Here is a 16,942-nt window from a genome sequence, read left to right as displayed (position 1 = left end):
TGCAGCAGCAGGAATGCAGCGGGGGTCCGGGGGGGGAGGACACGGACGGCCACGGGACACGCCGGCCGCCACGCCCCGCCGCGACGGACGGGCGGCTGCGCCAATCGGCAAGCGGCGGGGCCGCGCGCTGCGCCAATGGCGGCGGGCGCTGCCCGAAAGGCCCGGCAGTGGGCGGGGCGGGCCGGTGGCCCCTGGGGAGGCGGTAACGGCAGCGGGGGCGGGTGGTTCCCTCCCCTCCCGTCCCCTCTCCGCCAGGGCTCGGGAGCTCCGCTCGGCGGTGAGTGAGCGCTCGGCGGCGGCAGCCCCCAGGCCGGGGTGAGGGGGGGGTTGCGTGACGTGTCCCGGGAGCGGGGCGGCCGCTGGAGCCCCGGCGGAGCGGAGCGGGCCGGGCCGGGCCGAGCCGGGCGGCGGTCGCCTCGGAGCTCTCAGCGGCGGCGGAGGTGGAGGAGGAGGTGGGTGTTCCCGCCGCGGCTGCAGCCGGCGGGGAGCGCCGGGGTCTCGCTGCGGTGTTTAGTCACGGAAAGTTTCGTGCTCGGAGGCCGGGCTCGGTGTGCCGTGAGGAGACTCCCCCCCGCCTCGCCCCGGAGCCGCCGTCCCCCGGGGGCGCTGGGGGTGGCAGCTGGGAACCTCTGCCCGCCTCGGTGCGGGGAGAGGAATGACCCCATTCTTTTTTTTTTTTTTTTTTTTTTTTCCCAAAATAAGTGTTCTATGATTATTTAGGTTTTGCCGGCGCGAGGCGGACTGGCGCGTTGTCGAAGGGGGGGTCCGAGGGGTCGGTCATAAGCGCGTTCGCTGCTTTTCCAAACTTCCACCTCTTCATCCGTGGTGGAGTTTTCTTCCCCCGCTGTTTTCGGTGGGGTTCCCGCCCGCCTCGGCGTCTGGTCGGCTTCCCCCCCCCCCCCCTCCCTCCGCGCCCGGTACGGGCGAGGCTGCTGAAAATCCCGACTCCCGGAGGGGGACTTGAGTTTCTCTCCTTCACCCTTCTTAAAAACTGTGCTCAACACCGGCTTTGGAGTTGGTATCTGCAATTAAATTGGCTTTCTTGAAACAGAGGAAGAATATTTTGGCACATAACTGCTGTCCATTTCTGGTATTATTTATATTTTTTTTTTTTCCAAAGGAGGTTTTAAAATTGTCTTTGGTTTCTTTGTAATTAACACTGACTATTGCGGGAGTTACATAGTTGCTTGCGGTGATCCGAGACCGTGTAGTTTCTTTTGAAAGATGCCCAGTTCTTACAGGGTAAGGCAAGCACAGCTTTAAAATATTGTCCAGTCATTCACCTGGGCATTCTACCTGAGTTGATAAGCAGTACCTGCTGCTTGGAAAGACAGCTATTAATAATATGCCCATAGCAAAGGCTTATTTTAAAGGCCTTTAGGTGGTGCTTGTATTTTTGACCAAAAGGGGTTTATCCATCCTAAATTCTGTCCTCTTTCATTTAAGTATTTCTTCAATCCTATTTTTTTCCCCAAAGCTACTAAGATCATGGTTTTTATCTTGTGCTAGAAGGTTTGAAGCTGTTTAATTGCAGCATAAAAAGTATCTTTTCTTTTTCAGTTGTGTAATTTAACTGTTAGCATAAAAAGGTGTAGGGTTTTTTGCATCAGCCAGGAAATAAGAAAGATTGACTGTGTAAAAACTGTCTCATGCTGAATAAATACAGAGAGGATATAGCAATGTATGTTAGTTTGTGACTATTATTATTGTAAAGAAAATAAATGTTTTCCCAAAGCCTTTACTCTGCTTAGTGAACCCCAGTGAGAAATCTGTTCTGCGGTAGAAACGAAGTATTAAATTTTTTAAATTTTCTGTTGGTGCTCAGGAGATGCAGATTTATTGCCTGAACATGGGATGTGTTGGGCACCTACAACTGCATGCACATTATTCAGGCAGGGGGTTCAGCTGTTTTCTTCAATGGACCCTTCATTCTTTTCACTTGGGTGACCTCTTTGATCTTGATAATCTGCTTGACTTGCTTTGTTTAATCCATCTTGTCTTTATTTTATTTTTTTTTTTCACCCTTGGGCTTAGTAGCCTGTGAACTAGTTACATGTGTTTATCAGGTTCTGAACAGTAGTTCTTTAGACAGTACTTTGAAATCTGATATTTCTGAAGGTTTTACAGTGAGATTTCAAGACTTTTATGGTGCAATCTACGTATTTCTTAGTTTACCTGTGGTGTCGTACGTGAGACGACCTACTATGTGATAGGCAACAGGTATCTTGTGATGGGACAGGCTTGGGGTTTTCGTGGCTGATACCCACAGGTGGATGTGGTGGGAGAAAACACCAAGGAAGCAGACAGATGCATGAGGAACGTGCTGTCCATCAGCTCCTGCTTTGTGCCAGGACCCAGCAGGATCCTCTGGATTTGGGATTCAGGAGTTCATACGCCACAGGATATGGAGAGGAGCCATAGTGCTGTGTGATGGGTGTGTGCAGGCTGGCATTGTGGCTCTGAGACATTGAGACCAAATGTGCAGGTCTTATTCTATTGCCTTTGACAGATCAGTGGTGAGGACAGCAAAGTACTGATGAGGCGGTTGCCTCCCTTTGTGCGCAGGAGCCCTCTTCTGACCAGGAGCTACGGTCACTCTCAACAGATAGGATATGGTTTTGCTCATCAGTAAACTGCAACAGCCCTTTCCCAGAGTAGAAAACTGTGAAACAAGCTGCAACAATTAGCTTTAGCAATTGTTTAACAAGCTTTAGCAATTGAGATTAACCTTAAAATTCCACAGTGTTACATAAATAGGAGATTCTCATTTTTATTGTAATTGAAATTGAGGATCTAGGTACCTCAGCTTCTTGGGGTTTTTTCCTCCTAGCCCGTTAACTTCAGTGGAAGTGTGCTGACTTACACCCGGTTGAAATACTAGGTCCAAACACTTAACTTTAGTCATATGTTAAATATGAAAGGTTCTGATGATCCTAAACGTAGTAGCTGCATATCATGTCTTTAAGATTTCCAGAATCCAAACTTCGTAAGGGACAGGCATAGTTTTGAGTAGGCTGAATTTTTAATGTTAGACATCACAGCTTTTTTTTTTTTTTTTCAAATGCTCTTGGAGGTTTTTTAGTGTCTTTCAGTCTATTTAAGTTACTCTTTTTAACTGAGCTTTTTCTTTGTTTGTCTGTTTGTTTTCTTGATTATCATTTTATGTGTATAAAATCTTGTACTTCTTTTTTTTTCTTTTTGCCAGGATGCTACTACTTACTGCTGGGGGGATTGTCTTTTTGTTTTCCATTTCTTTTGCAATTGAGGGTATTTAGTCTCAGCATTAATAACTTTGATAGGAAGAAATCTCAATACCAGAGGAGTTCTTCAGTTGATTCTGAGCTGTTTAGGAGTCCGTGCATATTTTATAAATGTTTGAAGGAAGACAACAAGCTTGTCTAAAACCTGCAACTGGGAATGGTGCATTACTCATTTGTAAAACAGGAAGTCTATTAACTGCTGCTATATAAAGTAGAAATTATTTTTAGAATCTGTTGTAGAAAATTTATAAACTTCAATCTATTTCTGAAGAAGCCAGGAAACAAATCCTGCAATCCAGGAGGAGGAGAACTTTTGACTTGGAATTTCAGATTAAAATTTAAATATTGTCCATAATATTGGTAAGTTTTTTTTTCTGAACCTACAAGTAGTTTCAAGAGCGGAAAAGCTGCAAGCCTGGATGCTTGGAAATTATCAGGGATTCATAAACTGATGCCTGAGAATTATTCTGGGGAGGTGCTCTTTATGATGATGAGAGGTACATGAGCAAGATAAACCGAAATTCTTATTATGGACCTATACAATTATGTCCTAATAATTCCTGTTTTCCCCTCTTTCTCAGTAATGTCATTGTGTGGATACGTGGTTTGCAGAGAGCAGAATCTTGGGACTCCAGGTCTGTTGCGTATCTGTAGAAGGAAACTGCTGCATCTTTTGAGATTTAAATCACCTGGACGTTTTCTTACAATAAAGAATCTGAGTTTGTCACACCAAAATACTTCAGGTTATTTTGAAACCAGGGACATGTAAAAATACAACTTGTTTTTAAGGGAATTATGACAAGTAATGCTAAACAAGAGCTGAAAAATATGTTTTCAAACTTGTGTTAGATCAAAAACTTGATTCATGGTTTATTCTGAATTGCCTGAATCAGCAAGACTGTGGGAAGTGATGCATAACTGCACAACATTGATTCATGTCTTATATGTTTGCTGCTCAGTCAGGAAGCCTGAAGCTTAATGTCAAACGTGTGGGTGAAGCAGTTCACCAGAGCAAAATAAATTGTTCTACTTACATGGTGCTGAATAGGGGCATTATCTTGGGAAAATCTGTTTCAGTGACTTACTGTGCTGTGCATTACTTGTTACTTGGGACTGAACCATGAATACAATCTATTAGGATCCAAGCTCAAGGTCAAACATTCACTCTCATTTCTGTTCTGTAATCTCTTTTCTAGAAATGCTTTCAGATTGCAGAAATCATAGGAATTTTTTTTTTTTTCCTTAGAGATACAGAATATACATCTCAGGAATTTCAAGAAAGGGGATAAACATTATTTCCTCATCTGTAAAATGGGATCATAAGTTGCTGGGAAGTAAACAATAGTGTCTTGCCAGGACCAAAGTGAGTCTTGAGCTTATGGTGTTACATCCTCAGTATTCTTTCAGAATTTTACACGTAATATTCAGTGTTGTTGCAAACCATAGACTGACTGATTTAAGGCTTTAAAACTTCACTTTTGAACTATAGAAGCTGGGGAAGAAAGAGGTCTACCTGATCATTTGCAAATCAAGGAAAGACTGAGGACTGCTGATGTTAGGACTAGATGCAGAACTTAAACTTCCATGGGAAACTGCCTTCCATTATACATGTTTTGAAGATGAGGGCTATTCCATGCAGGTGCTATTACTATTTTTCTTTCTTACTTCAACTGACGTTTTAGTGGCTGCATTACCTGATTTCTGATTTATTTGAATAATATTTTGGTGGTGTTATAAACAAAGGATGAAGTTTGTTATTTTTCTAGACCATACATTATGACTCTAATTTTTGATTAGAAATGTATTTCCATATTTTACTCCAAATAGTTTTTTTTAGAAACACAGGAATAAAAGTCTGTATTTATATTCTTAATAACTTAATAATTTGTCAAGTGAAATAAGTTTGTTCAGTTGGACACTTTCGTAATGATCAGATGTGATTCATTATCTGTAATGTGTTGTCCTCGATGAGAAATGGTATGGTTACTTTTCCAAGGACAGTAGTACCCCAGAATTGAAAATGCTTAGGAAAAATGTCTTTGTCAGGACTAGGTTTGCAGAAAGCAGTAGGAACTGAATCTTCAATTTGGTGTATCATTTCACTTCTATCATTGGAAAGAGTTTCTGATTTTCATTAATTGTCATCAGTATCTTGAAAGACAAGCTATGCTTTGTAAAACCATGAATCATGGATTTAATGCAAGTTTGACCAGGACTTTCTGCTTTTGCGGTGGGTGTGGGGATTAAGTACAGTTGGAGGGGAAAAAAAATGCTTTATCAACTGTATCCATAAAAAACATCCCCTCACCAACTTTTTTTTTTTTGGAAGCCAAGAACTTGATTTGCTGGGGAATCAAAATAATTTTCAGGAGGGGGCATTTTCCCTGTGAAAAAACACTGTATTTTACATGTGAGGCTGATCAGAATTACTAGAGTAAATTACTATTTTGGTGCATTTTACTGCATCCTAGGCTACATCAAAAGAAAAGTGGCCAGCAGGTCGAGGGAGGTGATTCTGCCTCTCTTCTCTGCTCTGGTAAGACCCCACCTGGAGCACTGTGTCCAGCTCTGGGGCCCCCAACATAAGAAGGACATGGACCTGTTGGAGTGAGTCCAGAGCTGGAGAGGAGAAGGCTCCGGGGAGACCTTATTGCGGCCTTCCAGTACCTAAACAGGGGCCTACAGGAAAGACAGGGAGGGACTCTTTATCAGGAGTATAGTGACAGAACGAGGAGTAACAGTTTTAAACTGGAAGAGGGCAGATTTAGATTGGATATTAGGAAGAAATTGTTTACTGTGAGGGTGGTGAGACACTGGAACAGGTTGCCCAGAGAAGTTGTAGAAGCCCCATCCCTGGAGGTGTTCAAGGCCAGATTGGATGGGGCTTTGAGCAACCTGGTCTAGTGGGAGGTGTCCCTGTCCATGGCCGGGGGGAGGTGGAACTAGATGTTTTTTAAGGTCCCTTCCAGCTCTAACCATTCTATGATTCTATGGGGTTTTTTATTAAAAAAAAACACATTTATATGTGTGTGTTGTAATGATATGTATGCAACCAAACCATACATAGGTTTACATCACAATTGAAGTGTTACGCAGCATGCAGGCATCTTCTCTGACTTAGAAATAGAAATCTTCCTGAGGATGTTTCCAATGAAGATAACACTTGATCTCCAATATTGGGACTAATTTAGATTAGGTTTAAAAGAGGAAATTTTAGAAATAAGATTATTTTACCAGATGAAGTTACTTGATTGCAATCAAATTTAGAGCAAATTAAGAAAAATGCTTTTAGTATTCATATATTTTATTTTGCCTGTACATGCAATGTGGAGGACCATGGTCTTGAGCCAGCAACACAGTCCTCTAGTTTGTGTGGCACAAAACAAAAATCAGTCCTGACTAAAAGTATGTGATGCCAGCATTCACTTTTAATTCTTTGGATGCTTGCGATTGTTGTAGTACACTTGACTGCCAGGATGGCCTCTAAAACCCCAGGGTGATTCCCCTCTTCTTCCTTTGGGTATTCAAACAGTTGCCAGCATAAAAGGCAGGAGCAAAGGCTTATTCGCTAAAAATCAGGTGTCCTACATGCATGTTTGGGAACCTGTTGCCTTCCCTGGTTTCAATAACTTTTTACCCATACTTTCTTTCATTCCGTAACAATTTCTAGGTCTTAGCTTTCCCATCTGTAAATTAAGTACTGTGCTACTGAGCTTAATAAAATCATATGTTCATGTTGGGTCCAGCAGGGTCTTTTGCAGAATGTCATTATGATCTGGGTGGGTGCATTACTAGATGGGTGAAAAACTGGTGGGATGGTTGGGTTTAGAAGTGGCTAGTTGGTTGTAACTTACCTTGAGGCTAGTAGCCAGTGGACTGCCCCAGCTGCCTGTCATAGGACATGTTCTGTTTAATGTTATACGTGACTTGGAAGACAACAGGCCCTTGCTCAAGAAGTTTGCAGATGACACCAAATTGTGGAAAGAGGTGAGCAGTGGATGTGCTTGAGATCGGGGCCAGCATTCAGAAGGACCTGAGCAGGTTGGAGGAGCTGGTTGGCAGGTACTTTGTGAAATTCAGCAAGGATGAGGGCAAGGTTGTGCACATGTGGAGGAAGAGCTTCTTTGAAGGTAAGGGTTGCCCTTCACTCAACACTTGTCAGACCACACCTGGAGTATTGCATCCACACCCCAACCCACCCCAGTATAAGAAAGATAAGGATAAACTGGAGCAGGTTCAGCATGAGGCCACCTCAGTGTCAGGGAACTGTAGCACTACCCTGGAGGAGAGGCTGAGAGAGCTGGGCTTGTTCACGAAGAAGAGATGCTTCATGGGGGCCTAATGGTGACCTGTCCCCACCTGCCGGCAGGTTATCGAGAAGGTGGCAGGACAACAGGCTCTGGTCAAAAACTGAAGTAAAGGTGGTTCTAACAAGATATATAAGGGCAATATTTTTCTCTAGGAGGGCAACCAAGCAGAACAGGTTGTCTGGCAAGGTTGTGCAGTCTTTGGAGGTTTTCAGGATCCCAGTAGATAAAACAGCCTCATCTCACCTGATAGCTGAGCTGGCTTCGAGCTGCAGGTTGGATTACATGACTCCTTAAGGTACCTGCCAACCTGACCAAGTTTATGAATCAGTGATTCTGTGTTTTGCCTTGCAATAATAATCTGTCCTTAGAGGGGAAGAATATGAATATTAAAAATTCCATAGTGCTTTCTGCTTGCATTGTGGATAGGAGCCCTCAGACAAATCTGCAAAGGCAGTCTTGGCTTTCTTCCTCTTTTCCTCTGATGTACTGGGCAGGAATCTGCTCTAAGTGAAGAAATGTTAGTAACAATACCCTTTAAAAAGGAAGGTCAGAATACTGATCTTCAGCCTTGTTCTCAGGGTGTCTCTGTAGATTGCTGGTTCTTCAGGGCTTGCTGCTGCATTGTGCTCTAGCTTTTAGCAGGATACTGCTTGGTGCAAGAAAGAGTGGCAGATAAAGAAGCAAAGTAGCTTTTGGGGAAGTGGATTTTGCACACAGTCTGAAAAATGTGCATCTCTGAGGATCTGACCTTGTTTGCCTTGCAGCTGCTAATAGAATTTCCCCAGATTTAACTAAGCCAGGAACTGGGCTTCATATTTATTTTCTACTTGAACCTATGCAGTTCCTTAATATTCCATTGCTTACAATTTAAGTAATTTTCTTTGATAAATTTAAGAATATAATTAGTACAGTATAGAACTGTTAGCTTTTAATAAAACCACATACACATTAAAAGAAATAATGATCCAGTCTTGATGCAGCCGCCTTCTATGGCTTATGGCATGTGGTGGTAAGCTGTCATAATATAAATGTCTGCTTCATTCAGACCCACTGTAGTATAAAAACATCTCTTTGAAAAAAGTGTATAGTCTGTGTTTCTTAGGGGTGGTCTTGTATGGAGAACAAATTGTGCTATCAATTTTTTTTCTCTTTGTCACAGAGACATCTTGAGGTACTTTTTTTTTTTTTTAAAAAAAAAAGGAAATTAACCGTCTGTCTTCTGCATTCTTTTTTCTCCTTGCTTCTCTGCACTCTCCAAAGAGTCTATATATCAAATTTCAGCAAGATTTACTTCCCAGCAGGAGGTCTGTAGTTATAGGTGGAAGAAGAGTCAATTAGGCATTACACAGCAATATTCAGTAAGTGATGTGGACACAAGAGGATTTTAGATATTCATGGGCTTTGTCTTCACAGGTTTGGGGGGGTGTGTTTAAATATTTTTTTATTTAATTTCCAGGCTTTCTCAGAGAAGTTGCTTTGTAGCTTGCTTGCACTAAGCTTTCTCCTGGAGTCACAGTTCCTTGGAAATAATTCTCCTCATTTAATCTTTTCTGTTTTCCATTAAAAAATGCTCACTGGCTCATTCTTTCTGCACCGTTAAGAATGAAGAATCCTGATGTTGCTGCAGTTATAGTGCACGCTCCTTAAAGAGAAGGTATGTTCTTAGGGTGGTAGAGCTGGAAAACTTGGCCGTGTGTGCCTCCTGGGAGCTCACTGGGTAGGTACTGTGCCACCAGGTATGAATGCTGTGCTGCCTTGCTGTTTTGGTGGAGTTTGCATTGGTCCTGTTTCTGTTGCCTTCTGACTATTGTATAAGTAATAACTTCTGGAAAATAGTTTTGATGAAGTGGAAATGCAGATGTTGATCAGTATTTGTATTTGGGTAGCTGAGAACTGGTGGTCTGTTTTTCATCCCACAATTAGAGGAAGCTATTGAATGAAATTTGATGTGCAGCCATAGCTGAGAGACCACCTAGGCTGGAGGCAGAAGGAGTTACCAGAGTTAATGAGAGGGGAAACTGAGTCACAGGGAGGAACACTGACTTTCTTCTGTAGTCTTGGTACAAGTATAAAGGTGCTTTTGTTTTCTTTGCTAAAACTGCCCTTTGCTGTGGAATCAGAATTTCAGTCTCACGGATGCCAAGCCACTGGCCTTCATTATAGAGGTGTTAGTACTCTGAGATTGTAAGGTCTTCTGTGGGACACTGCAGACTCCCACCTCCTTCCATACCAGCTTTCATGGTTGAAGATGAGTGCTCTTGGTGGAAAATTCTAAATAATAGAATAGAATATTTCAATTGGAAGGGACCTACAGCAATGATCTAGTCCAACTGCCTGGCTACTTGAGGGCTGACCAAAAGTTAAAGCATGGTATTAAGGGCATTGTCCAAATGCCTCTTAAACACTGACAGGCTTTGGTCATCAACCACCTGTCTAGGAAGCCTGTTCCAGTGTTTGACCACCCTCTTGGTAAAGAAATGTTTCCTAATATCTAGTCTGAACCTCCCTTGACTCAATGTTGGAACCATTCCTATGTGTCCTGTCTCTGGATACCAGGGAGAAGATCTCAGCACCTACCTCTCCATGTCCCCTCCTCAGCAAGCTGTAGAGAGCAATGAGGTTGCCCCTCAGCCTCCTTTTCTCCAAACTAGACAAACCCAAAGTCCTTAACCACTCCTCATAGGACATTCCTTCCAGCCCTCTGGGAATAAGTGCTGGGGACTGTCCTTGGGGATCATTTCACACTCGGCCGATTCTGGTTTCTGGTGCAAGTGCCATTTGAGATCTGACTGCTTCCACTGCATGGGACTTCTCTGCATGAGAAACATTGCCCAGGAACATCTGATTTTGATGTGGTATTTTAATTACATTTTCTTTTTCTTAAATATCAATATAAAATTTAGAAATCATTACAGACTTGGTGAGGCCTATATATATTGCAGTGTAGTAAGGGATCTGATTTTTTTTTTCTGGCAAAATACATTGTGGATTTTTAAAGACAAACTTAAAAAGTTACTAGCTAAATAAATAAACTCATAAATAAAAGCATGCTGCCCTGCTACAAATCAGTTTTTTTAACAGCAGTAGTTTCTTAGGCTTGGAATATTTTCTTGATGTGGGTTTGCTCAGATTGGTTCAATGACTAACCCGTTATAAGCAGACAATTAAACTGGGAACTTGCAAAGTCAGAAAGCTGTCTTTGCTCTTCCAGTCTGTAAATATAAATAAGAGCTGCCTGTTCCTCCTAACAGTTTGACAGGAAAGGGCCGGGTGAAAACATCAAGAAGCCAACAGGGGAAGTGAGGGTCAGTCTTTTGGCCAGAATGGGTCACCTGCCTTTCATAAAAGTGTCTGGGTGCTCCTTGGCCTCTCTCCCGGCATCTGCTGTACGTTGGGTACACGTAAGGAATGTGGTGGAAGAGGTGGAAAGGAAGGAGGCAATCTGTAGACCACCGCTGTGGTCCGCACCAGCCACTGCTACCTCTTTACCCCCACCTGAAGGAAAGAAGGTGATGAGCACTGAGTCAGATGAATTCTTGGGCAGCTGGATGACAATGGAAGATCTTAACCTTTGGGGTAGGTAACTTCAAGAGCTGCTGTTTGTCCCTGTGTTTGTGATTGCTGTGGAGCCTGGGAGGGAGCAGTTTGAGTCATTAACTCAGGTTAGAGGTTATACTGTGTTTGAGAAATCAATTTTATAGGGGGGAAAAAAAGCTCTGTATTTTGATAACCTCTGTGTCATGTCACAGAGTCATAGAAAGGTTAGAGTTGGAAAGGACTTTAAAGATCATCTAGTTCCAACCCCCCTCAGGGACACCTTCCACTACATCAGGTTGCTCAAAGCCCCATCCAACTTAGCCTTGAGCACTTCCAGAGATGGGGCCTCCACAACTTCTCTGGGCAACCTGTTCCAGTGTTTCACCACCCCCACAATAAAGAATTTCTTCCTAATATCTAATCTAAATCTACCCTCTTCCAGTTTAAAACCCTGACCCTTCATCCTATTGCTACACTTCCTGATAAAGATTCCCTCCCCAGCTTTCCTGTAGGCCCCCTTTAGGTACTGGAAGGCTGCTATGTCTAATAAGTCAGGTCAGTTGTTCAGATTCATGATTTTATAATACAATACACATGAATATGTGTATTGTATTATAAAATGTATAGGTTCATGTGAAGCTCATGTGTTTCATGTTTAATAGGTTAGGTTTTAAACACCTTGAAACGAAATTTTGGTATTCTGTGTCTTAAAAGCACATAGTTGTTTAGGTTCTTAAATAGTTTTATGTTCAACTAGATAACATATACTCAGTGGTCATGATGTTGCATCTGGAATACAGTGTTCAGTGTGGGGCCCAGTACAAGTGAGGGACTGGCAAACTGGAATGAGTCCAGTGAAGGGCACTGCTGTGGTTGGGGGTGGGAACAGGTCAGGAGAGGCTGAGGGAAATCAGGTTTGTGTCCTTGTGAGAAGAAAGGACTGAGGGGGTTTGAATTGCAGCTCTCTATTCCCTAAGGTGGGCTTGGAAAGAAGACGGAGCCAGGCTTTTTTCGAAGGTGCCCAGCAGGGAGAATGAGAGGCAATGGTCACAAGCTGTGGCAAGGTTAATTCCAGTTGGGCACGAGGGGAAAACTCTTCCTGGCATGGCTGGTTAAGCACAGGAGCAGGCTGCCCCGGGGGGTGGTGAAACCTCCCCCTTTGGGGGGATTCAGACCTTGGGTGGAAAAGGCTCTGAGCAACCTGTCCTAAGTATAGGAGAGAACATTCAGGGGTCCCTTTCATCTTAATTTGAGCTGTGATTTCCGTGATTGTTGTTTAAATTCACGTGTGTAGCTGTGTGGTCTGTAACTCTGTTAGCAGCAGAATCAATGGGGAAACCACTTGAACTACACACGCACGCTGTGCCCTATGCTACTAGCCAAATTAAATCATCTGCCTTAATCTTGATTTAAACATCTTTGACTTGAGTTAGTTCCCCTGCCTCTTGATAGAAGAGTGAAAAAACTTCTCTTTGAAATACAGTGCTGTTAGGGATTGTTCCGTGAATGTGTCGTCTGCTACATAAAATGGCAATCATTTTATTTTTATGGAGAGTATTACTGGAATGTACAATACACAAGCTCTCTTTGCTGCTGCAGTGTTTTTCTCAGCATCTACAAAGTAGAGAAAAATATGTGGAACTTCAAGATTAATTAATGACATGTATAAGTCAACCCCTGAGGCATTCTAAAGTGAGAAAGTGTATCTTTCTTCTTGTGAATAACAGCACTGTTCAGATGGGAGCAAGCAGGTCAGTGGCTGGGACTGTAACACTGGGTCAGTGGCTGGGACTGTAACACTGGGTCTGTGTCCTTCCTCCACACAATTCTGGTGTAATTCGAAGCATGTCACTGTGAGCTAGATCAAAACAGAAAACAAGCTGCAAGCTTCCACAGCTCAGCTCTGCCTGTTAACTGTTGGTATTTGCTTGTGAGGAAGAAACTGATTTTTAAAATTACTGTTGAAGGTAAGTTCCACAGGTGTTCAAAATCTTGCCTCACACATTTAAATAAAATAAATATTCTGAAGGCCTTTTAGCTACTGTCTTAAAGATGTATTTGGAGGAGGTGCTCAGATTAATTTTCATTGGTTTGCTGGTTATTGCATGTTTCACACTTGAAAATCTTTGTTTCAGTGATGATTCAACTGTAAAAGAAAAATAGCCTTTTCTTCAACCCATAATTTTCCCTTGTTTTGGCGGACAGTTTTGGTGTGGCAAGATGCATTCCAGACATTTGTAAACAGAACACGCCTTTGAGCTTTGCAGATATAAATTGTAGTGAGAGGCTTTAGAAGGGACACTGTACAGGGAAAGCACATAATGGAATGTTTTGCGTGTTGAAAACAGTTGTTGTATATGTGTATGAATCCTTTCTGAGCTTTGGCTCTGAAGCTACTTGTTTCTGTCTAGGACTTGATTAAGAATTACCACAGTTTAAGACAATTTAAAAGGGAATTTTGTATGCTTAAATGTTGATATGAATTGCCACCTCATATAAGGATCTTGTGCTACCAGAGTTGTTATCCTTCCTGGCATGTCTGTCCCGATGATTTGCCCTTGTATAGCTTATGTCAGGGAGGTAAATTACCTGGTACCTCTGAAGGCTGGATCCCTTTTTGAGGCTCTCCCTTCCATTCACTGTCACCTCCTCTGTGAGTTGCAATTGATTTGACCTCTGTATCCCGATTCATTTGGCTTATTATTTTTTCACTGTACCTTGAATTTCACCATCTCCTTCACAGAACCACAGAATGGTCAGGGTTGGAAGGGACCTCTGGAGATCATCTAGTTCACCCCCCCACCAGGGCAGGGTCACCTACAGCAAGTTGCACAGGACAGCGTCCAGGTGGGTTTTGAATGTCTCCAGAGTGGGAGACTCCACAACCTCTCTGGGCAGCCTGTTCCAGTGCTCTGCCACCCTCAAAGTAAAGAAGTTCCTCCTCATGTTAAGATGGAACTTCCTGTGCTTAAGTTTGCGCCCGTTACCTCTTGTCCTACCACTGGGCATACTTCAGCTATGGAGACTTTCCAGGTGTTTGAGCTGTTTTGTGTGGTGTTGCAAGCAGAAACAGTAGTTTCTTGAGATTAATATCTATGGGCTACTCAAGAGCAAGACAGAAAATTTAGCATTGGCTCTTCCACTTCCTTGTGTGGCTTTTGGAAACTTAATTTTCCTCCTCAGTCTTGTTCTGAAATCTTTCTTTTTGATATGCTGTCTTAAGTTAGAGTGAAAATGGTTTTGAGGCAGAGCGTATGCATTGTTCTGCACAACAGGTCCAGTTTTTCCTTCCAGATGATACTGGAATATCACTATTCGGTACTTTCATGGGGAAGGAAGGAAAATTTCTCTTATGGGTTCTGGGTTTTGCTCACTCCCAGTGTGTATTCAGGACCAAAGTATGGGAATGCTTTGTAGGTTTATTCTTTTCCTTAAAACATGAGACCAACAGCATTTGAGAAAAGAGAAGGAAAGAAAAGGTGCTGAGGAGATTGCTCGCTGGTACTTTGCTCAGGAGAGGTGAAACTAAAGGGGGTCAAGCAGAGTTTTTAAGATTGCCAAAGAAAAGAAGAAACTCTATATAAAGCGTACAGTTAAAACTTGTGATTGCTGATCGCTAAATGGAGAAAAATCATCAAAACTGATGTGCTTCCTAGAATTTTTATCCCCATCTCCTGCATGAAGATTTTGAAACAGAATATACGCTCCAAACAGGCACCGAAATAACATGTTTTAGTAATCTGCTTGTGATTGTCACAGTGGGAGCTGCAGAGTACCAAATAGTTTGAAAACTTCATCCTTCTTCAGCTGCCTTTTTGAGATCATTACAAAAATTGGCTCCAATCCTGAGGGCTGTGTACATAAAAAATTTGGACTAGATGTATTTCGAAGCAAGAAGCCAGGCACATTTCCTCTCTTCCATAATGGTATTAGCTAATAGGTATGAGCTTGGCCAAATTGAAAAGGAGTGTCTTGGTATTTGGAAATTATGTTCATCTGCAAAACATGTTCCCTTCATTTTTTGCAGGGTTTTTCAGTCTGCTAAAAGCGCGGTGGATACACTAGGATGGACACAGAGGAATTCCCTCCTCCACCACCAGAAGGTAATTGAAATAGTTTGAGTTTTAAGCAAATTTTGTTGTAACAATTTGATTATATTTCCAAAAGTGTTTTTACCTCTCCAACACTCCCTTTCCCCATATCAACTTAAGACTTGATCCCAGTGGTATTTTGCTGAAACATGAGCTCCTGTCGTCTACCCTGTCTTGTTCTTGGACCTTGCTTGCTGGTGTTCTGAGAGGATGATGGGAAGAAACCTGGGGAGCAATTGGTCCTTACAGTCCAAATTTGCAAATACACATTTTCTAAGGCAGCATTGTGTGGACCATATCATCACACTTTCATCATGTGCTTTGGCAGCCTCAAGTGTTCATGCACATGGTGCCCTGTAGAGAAAAAACAAGTGAAGCCTGTAGCACGGGCAGGATGTTTGGACCAGTGCCTCAAATGCCTGGACAGATTTGGAGTCTGAATTGAGAGGACAGTGAGGGGTGAATTGTTTGCTGTTAGGGCATATGCTGCTTCCACCAAGCATACTTAATCTTGGCAATGTCTGCTGAGGGCTGTAGCTGAAGGACTTTCTGATGCTGCAGTTCTCTAGCTGGCATGCACTCCCATGGGGAGCAGAGGGGAAGTGTGCATAGCTGAACCTCTGTGTGGTCAGAGCACAGAGATTTATGGAAAAGTATGATATATGCTGGACTATGGAACTGGTTCTCTAAAGTTAGCACTCGGTGCCCCTTGCCTGCTGTGTGCTGGTAACTGTATGGCTGCTTGTATAGCCCAGGTTTCAGAAGGCATAAAGACAGGATGTACAAAGACACCGTGTCATTGCCTTCTGCATTTGTTCTCTAAGAGAATATGGGTATTTTTTTCCCCTGTTTTCCTCTTTGATTTCCTGTAAACACACCTTTGTGGGGTGCGTGATATGTATTTTAAAGCTTAAGAGGATTTGGCTTTTTATAGTTGGATGCTGGGAGATTTCTTAGGAGAATGGTATGCTTGTTCTGATCATCCCAAAGCACAAGTTTATGGAGACTTGTGGTTGAACCCAGTGCAGCTGTTCTTATTTTGGTAAAGCTGCTGGTATAGTTTGTATAGACAGTGACTTTCCCATAATTTTTTGACCTGTCCCTCGTATACGACATTATTACTTATGGATTGACACTCTGTTACATACATTGATATATGTATATATTAATATGTTATTAATAGACATTATTGCTTATAGGACTTCTTAGTTATTGTTCACACAGAACTTGTACCTATACAAAGCCATTCAAGTATGAAAGAGGATTTATCTTAGTTTTGTTCAGCCGTAACTCTTTAGGAATTTGCAAATTGCCATCCTGGATCAAAACTACTTTCTCTCTAACTTAGACACTGGCACTCATACAGGCCTGTTACTAGATACTACCTTGGAAATTGGGAATGTGAAAGAAGCAGAAAGCTGTGAAATCAGCTTTTAATGGGTTAGATTTCTGGCCAGCATTGTTGACAGTTTTATTTATGCTCTGAGATATCACTAAGGTTATTGTTGGCCAAAATGCTTTTCCTGTCTTTGTCCTAATCCATGTGGCCAGGACCCTGAATTTAGCTCTGTTTTGTTTAGTGACAGTTACTGTGAAACTGTCTCTATCAGATAATCCATCTCCAAAGCAATGTAGTGCTGCGGGGGAAGAGTCATCCCTAAGGAATCAATATTTCCACTTGAGTAGGGGCTGCTGTTGTTCAAAGACAGCTAATAATTGCGGCAACAGCTCCAACTTTGTGCAG

General features: G+C 42.6%; 1 protein-coding gene across 1 annotated transcript in view; it reads left to right on the top strand.

Annotated features, from left to right (window-relative positions):
- Positions 1–337: 337 nt before the first annotated feature.
- The window catches only part of ARHGEF10 (Rho guanine nucleotide exchange factor 10), a 124,060-nt gene continuing 107,455 nt past the window's right edge, over positions 338–16,942 (top strand). The window contains exons 1-2 of the mRNA XM_082481166.1: positions 338–452; positions 15,135–15,210. Of these exons, the coding sequence (XP_082337292.1) occupies positions 15,174–15,210 (37 nt within the window). The 5' untranslated portion in view covers positions 338–452; positions 15,135–15,173. The remainder of the gene's footprint in view (positions 453–15,134; positions 15,211–16,942) is intronic.

The sequence above is a fragment of the Vanellus vanellus genome (genome assembly GCF_965231255.1).
Source record: "Vanellus vanellus genome assembly, chromosome: 3".
NCBI lineage: Eukaryota > Metazoa > Chordata > Aves > Charadriiformes > Charadriidae > Vanellus > Vanellus vanellus.
The sequence above is the reverse complement of the archived record's forward strand: the minus strand, read 5'-3'. Positions and strand labels throughout refer to the sequence as shown.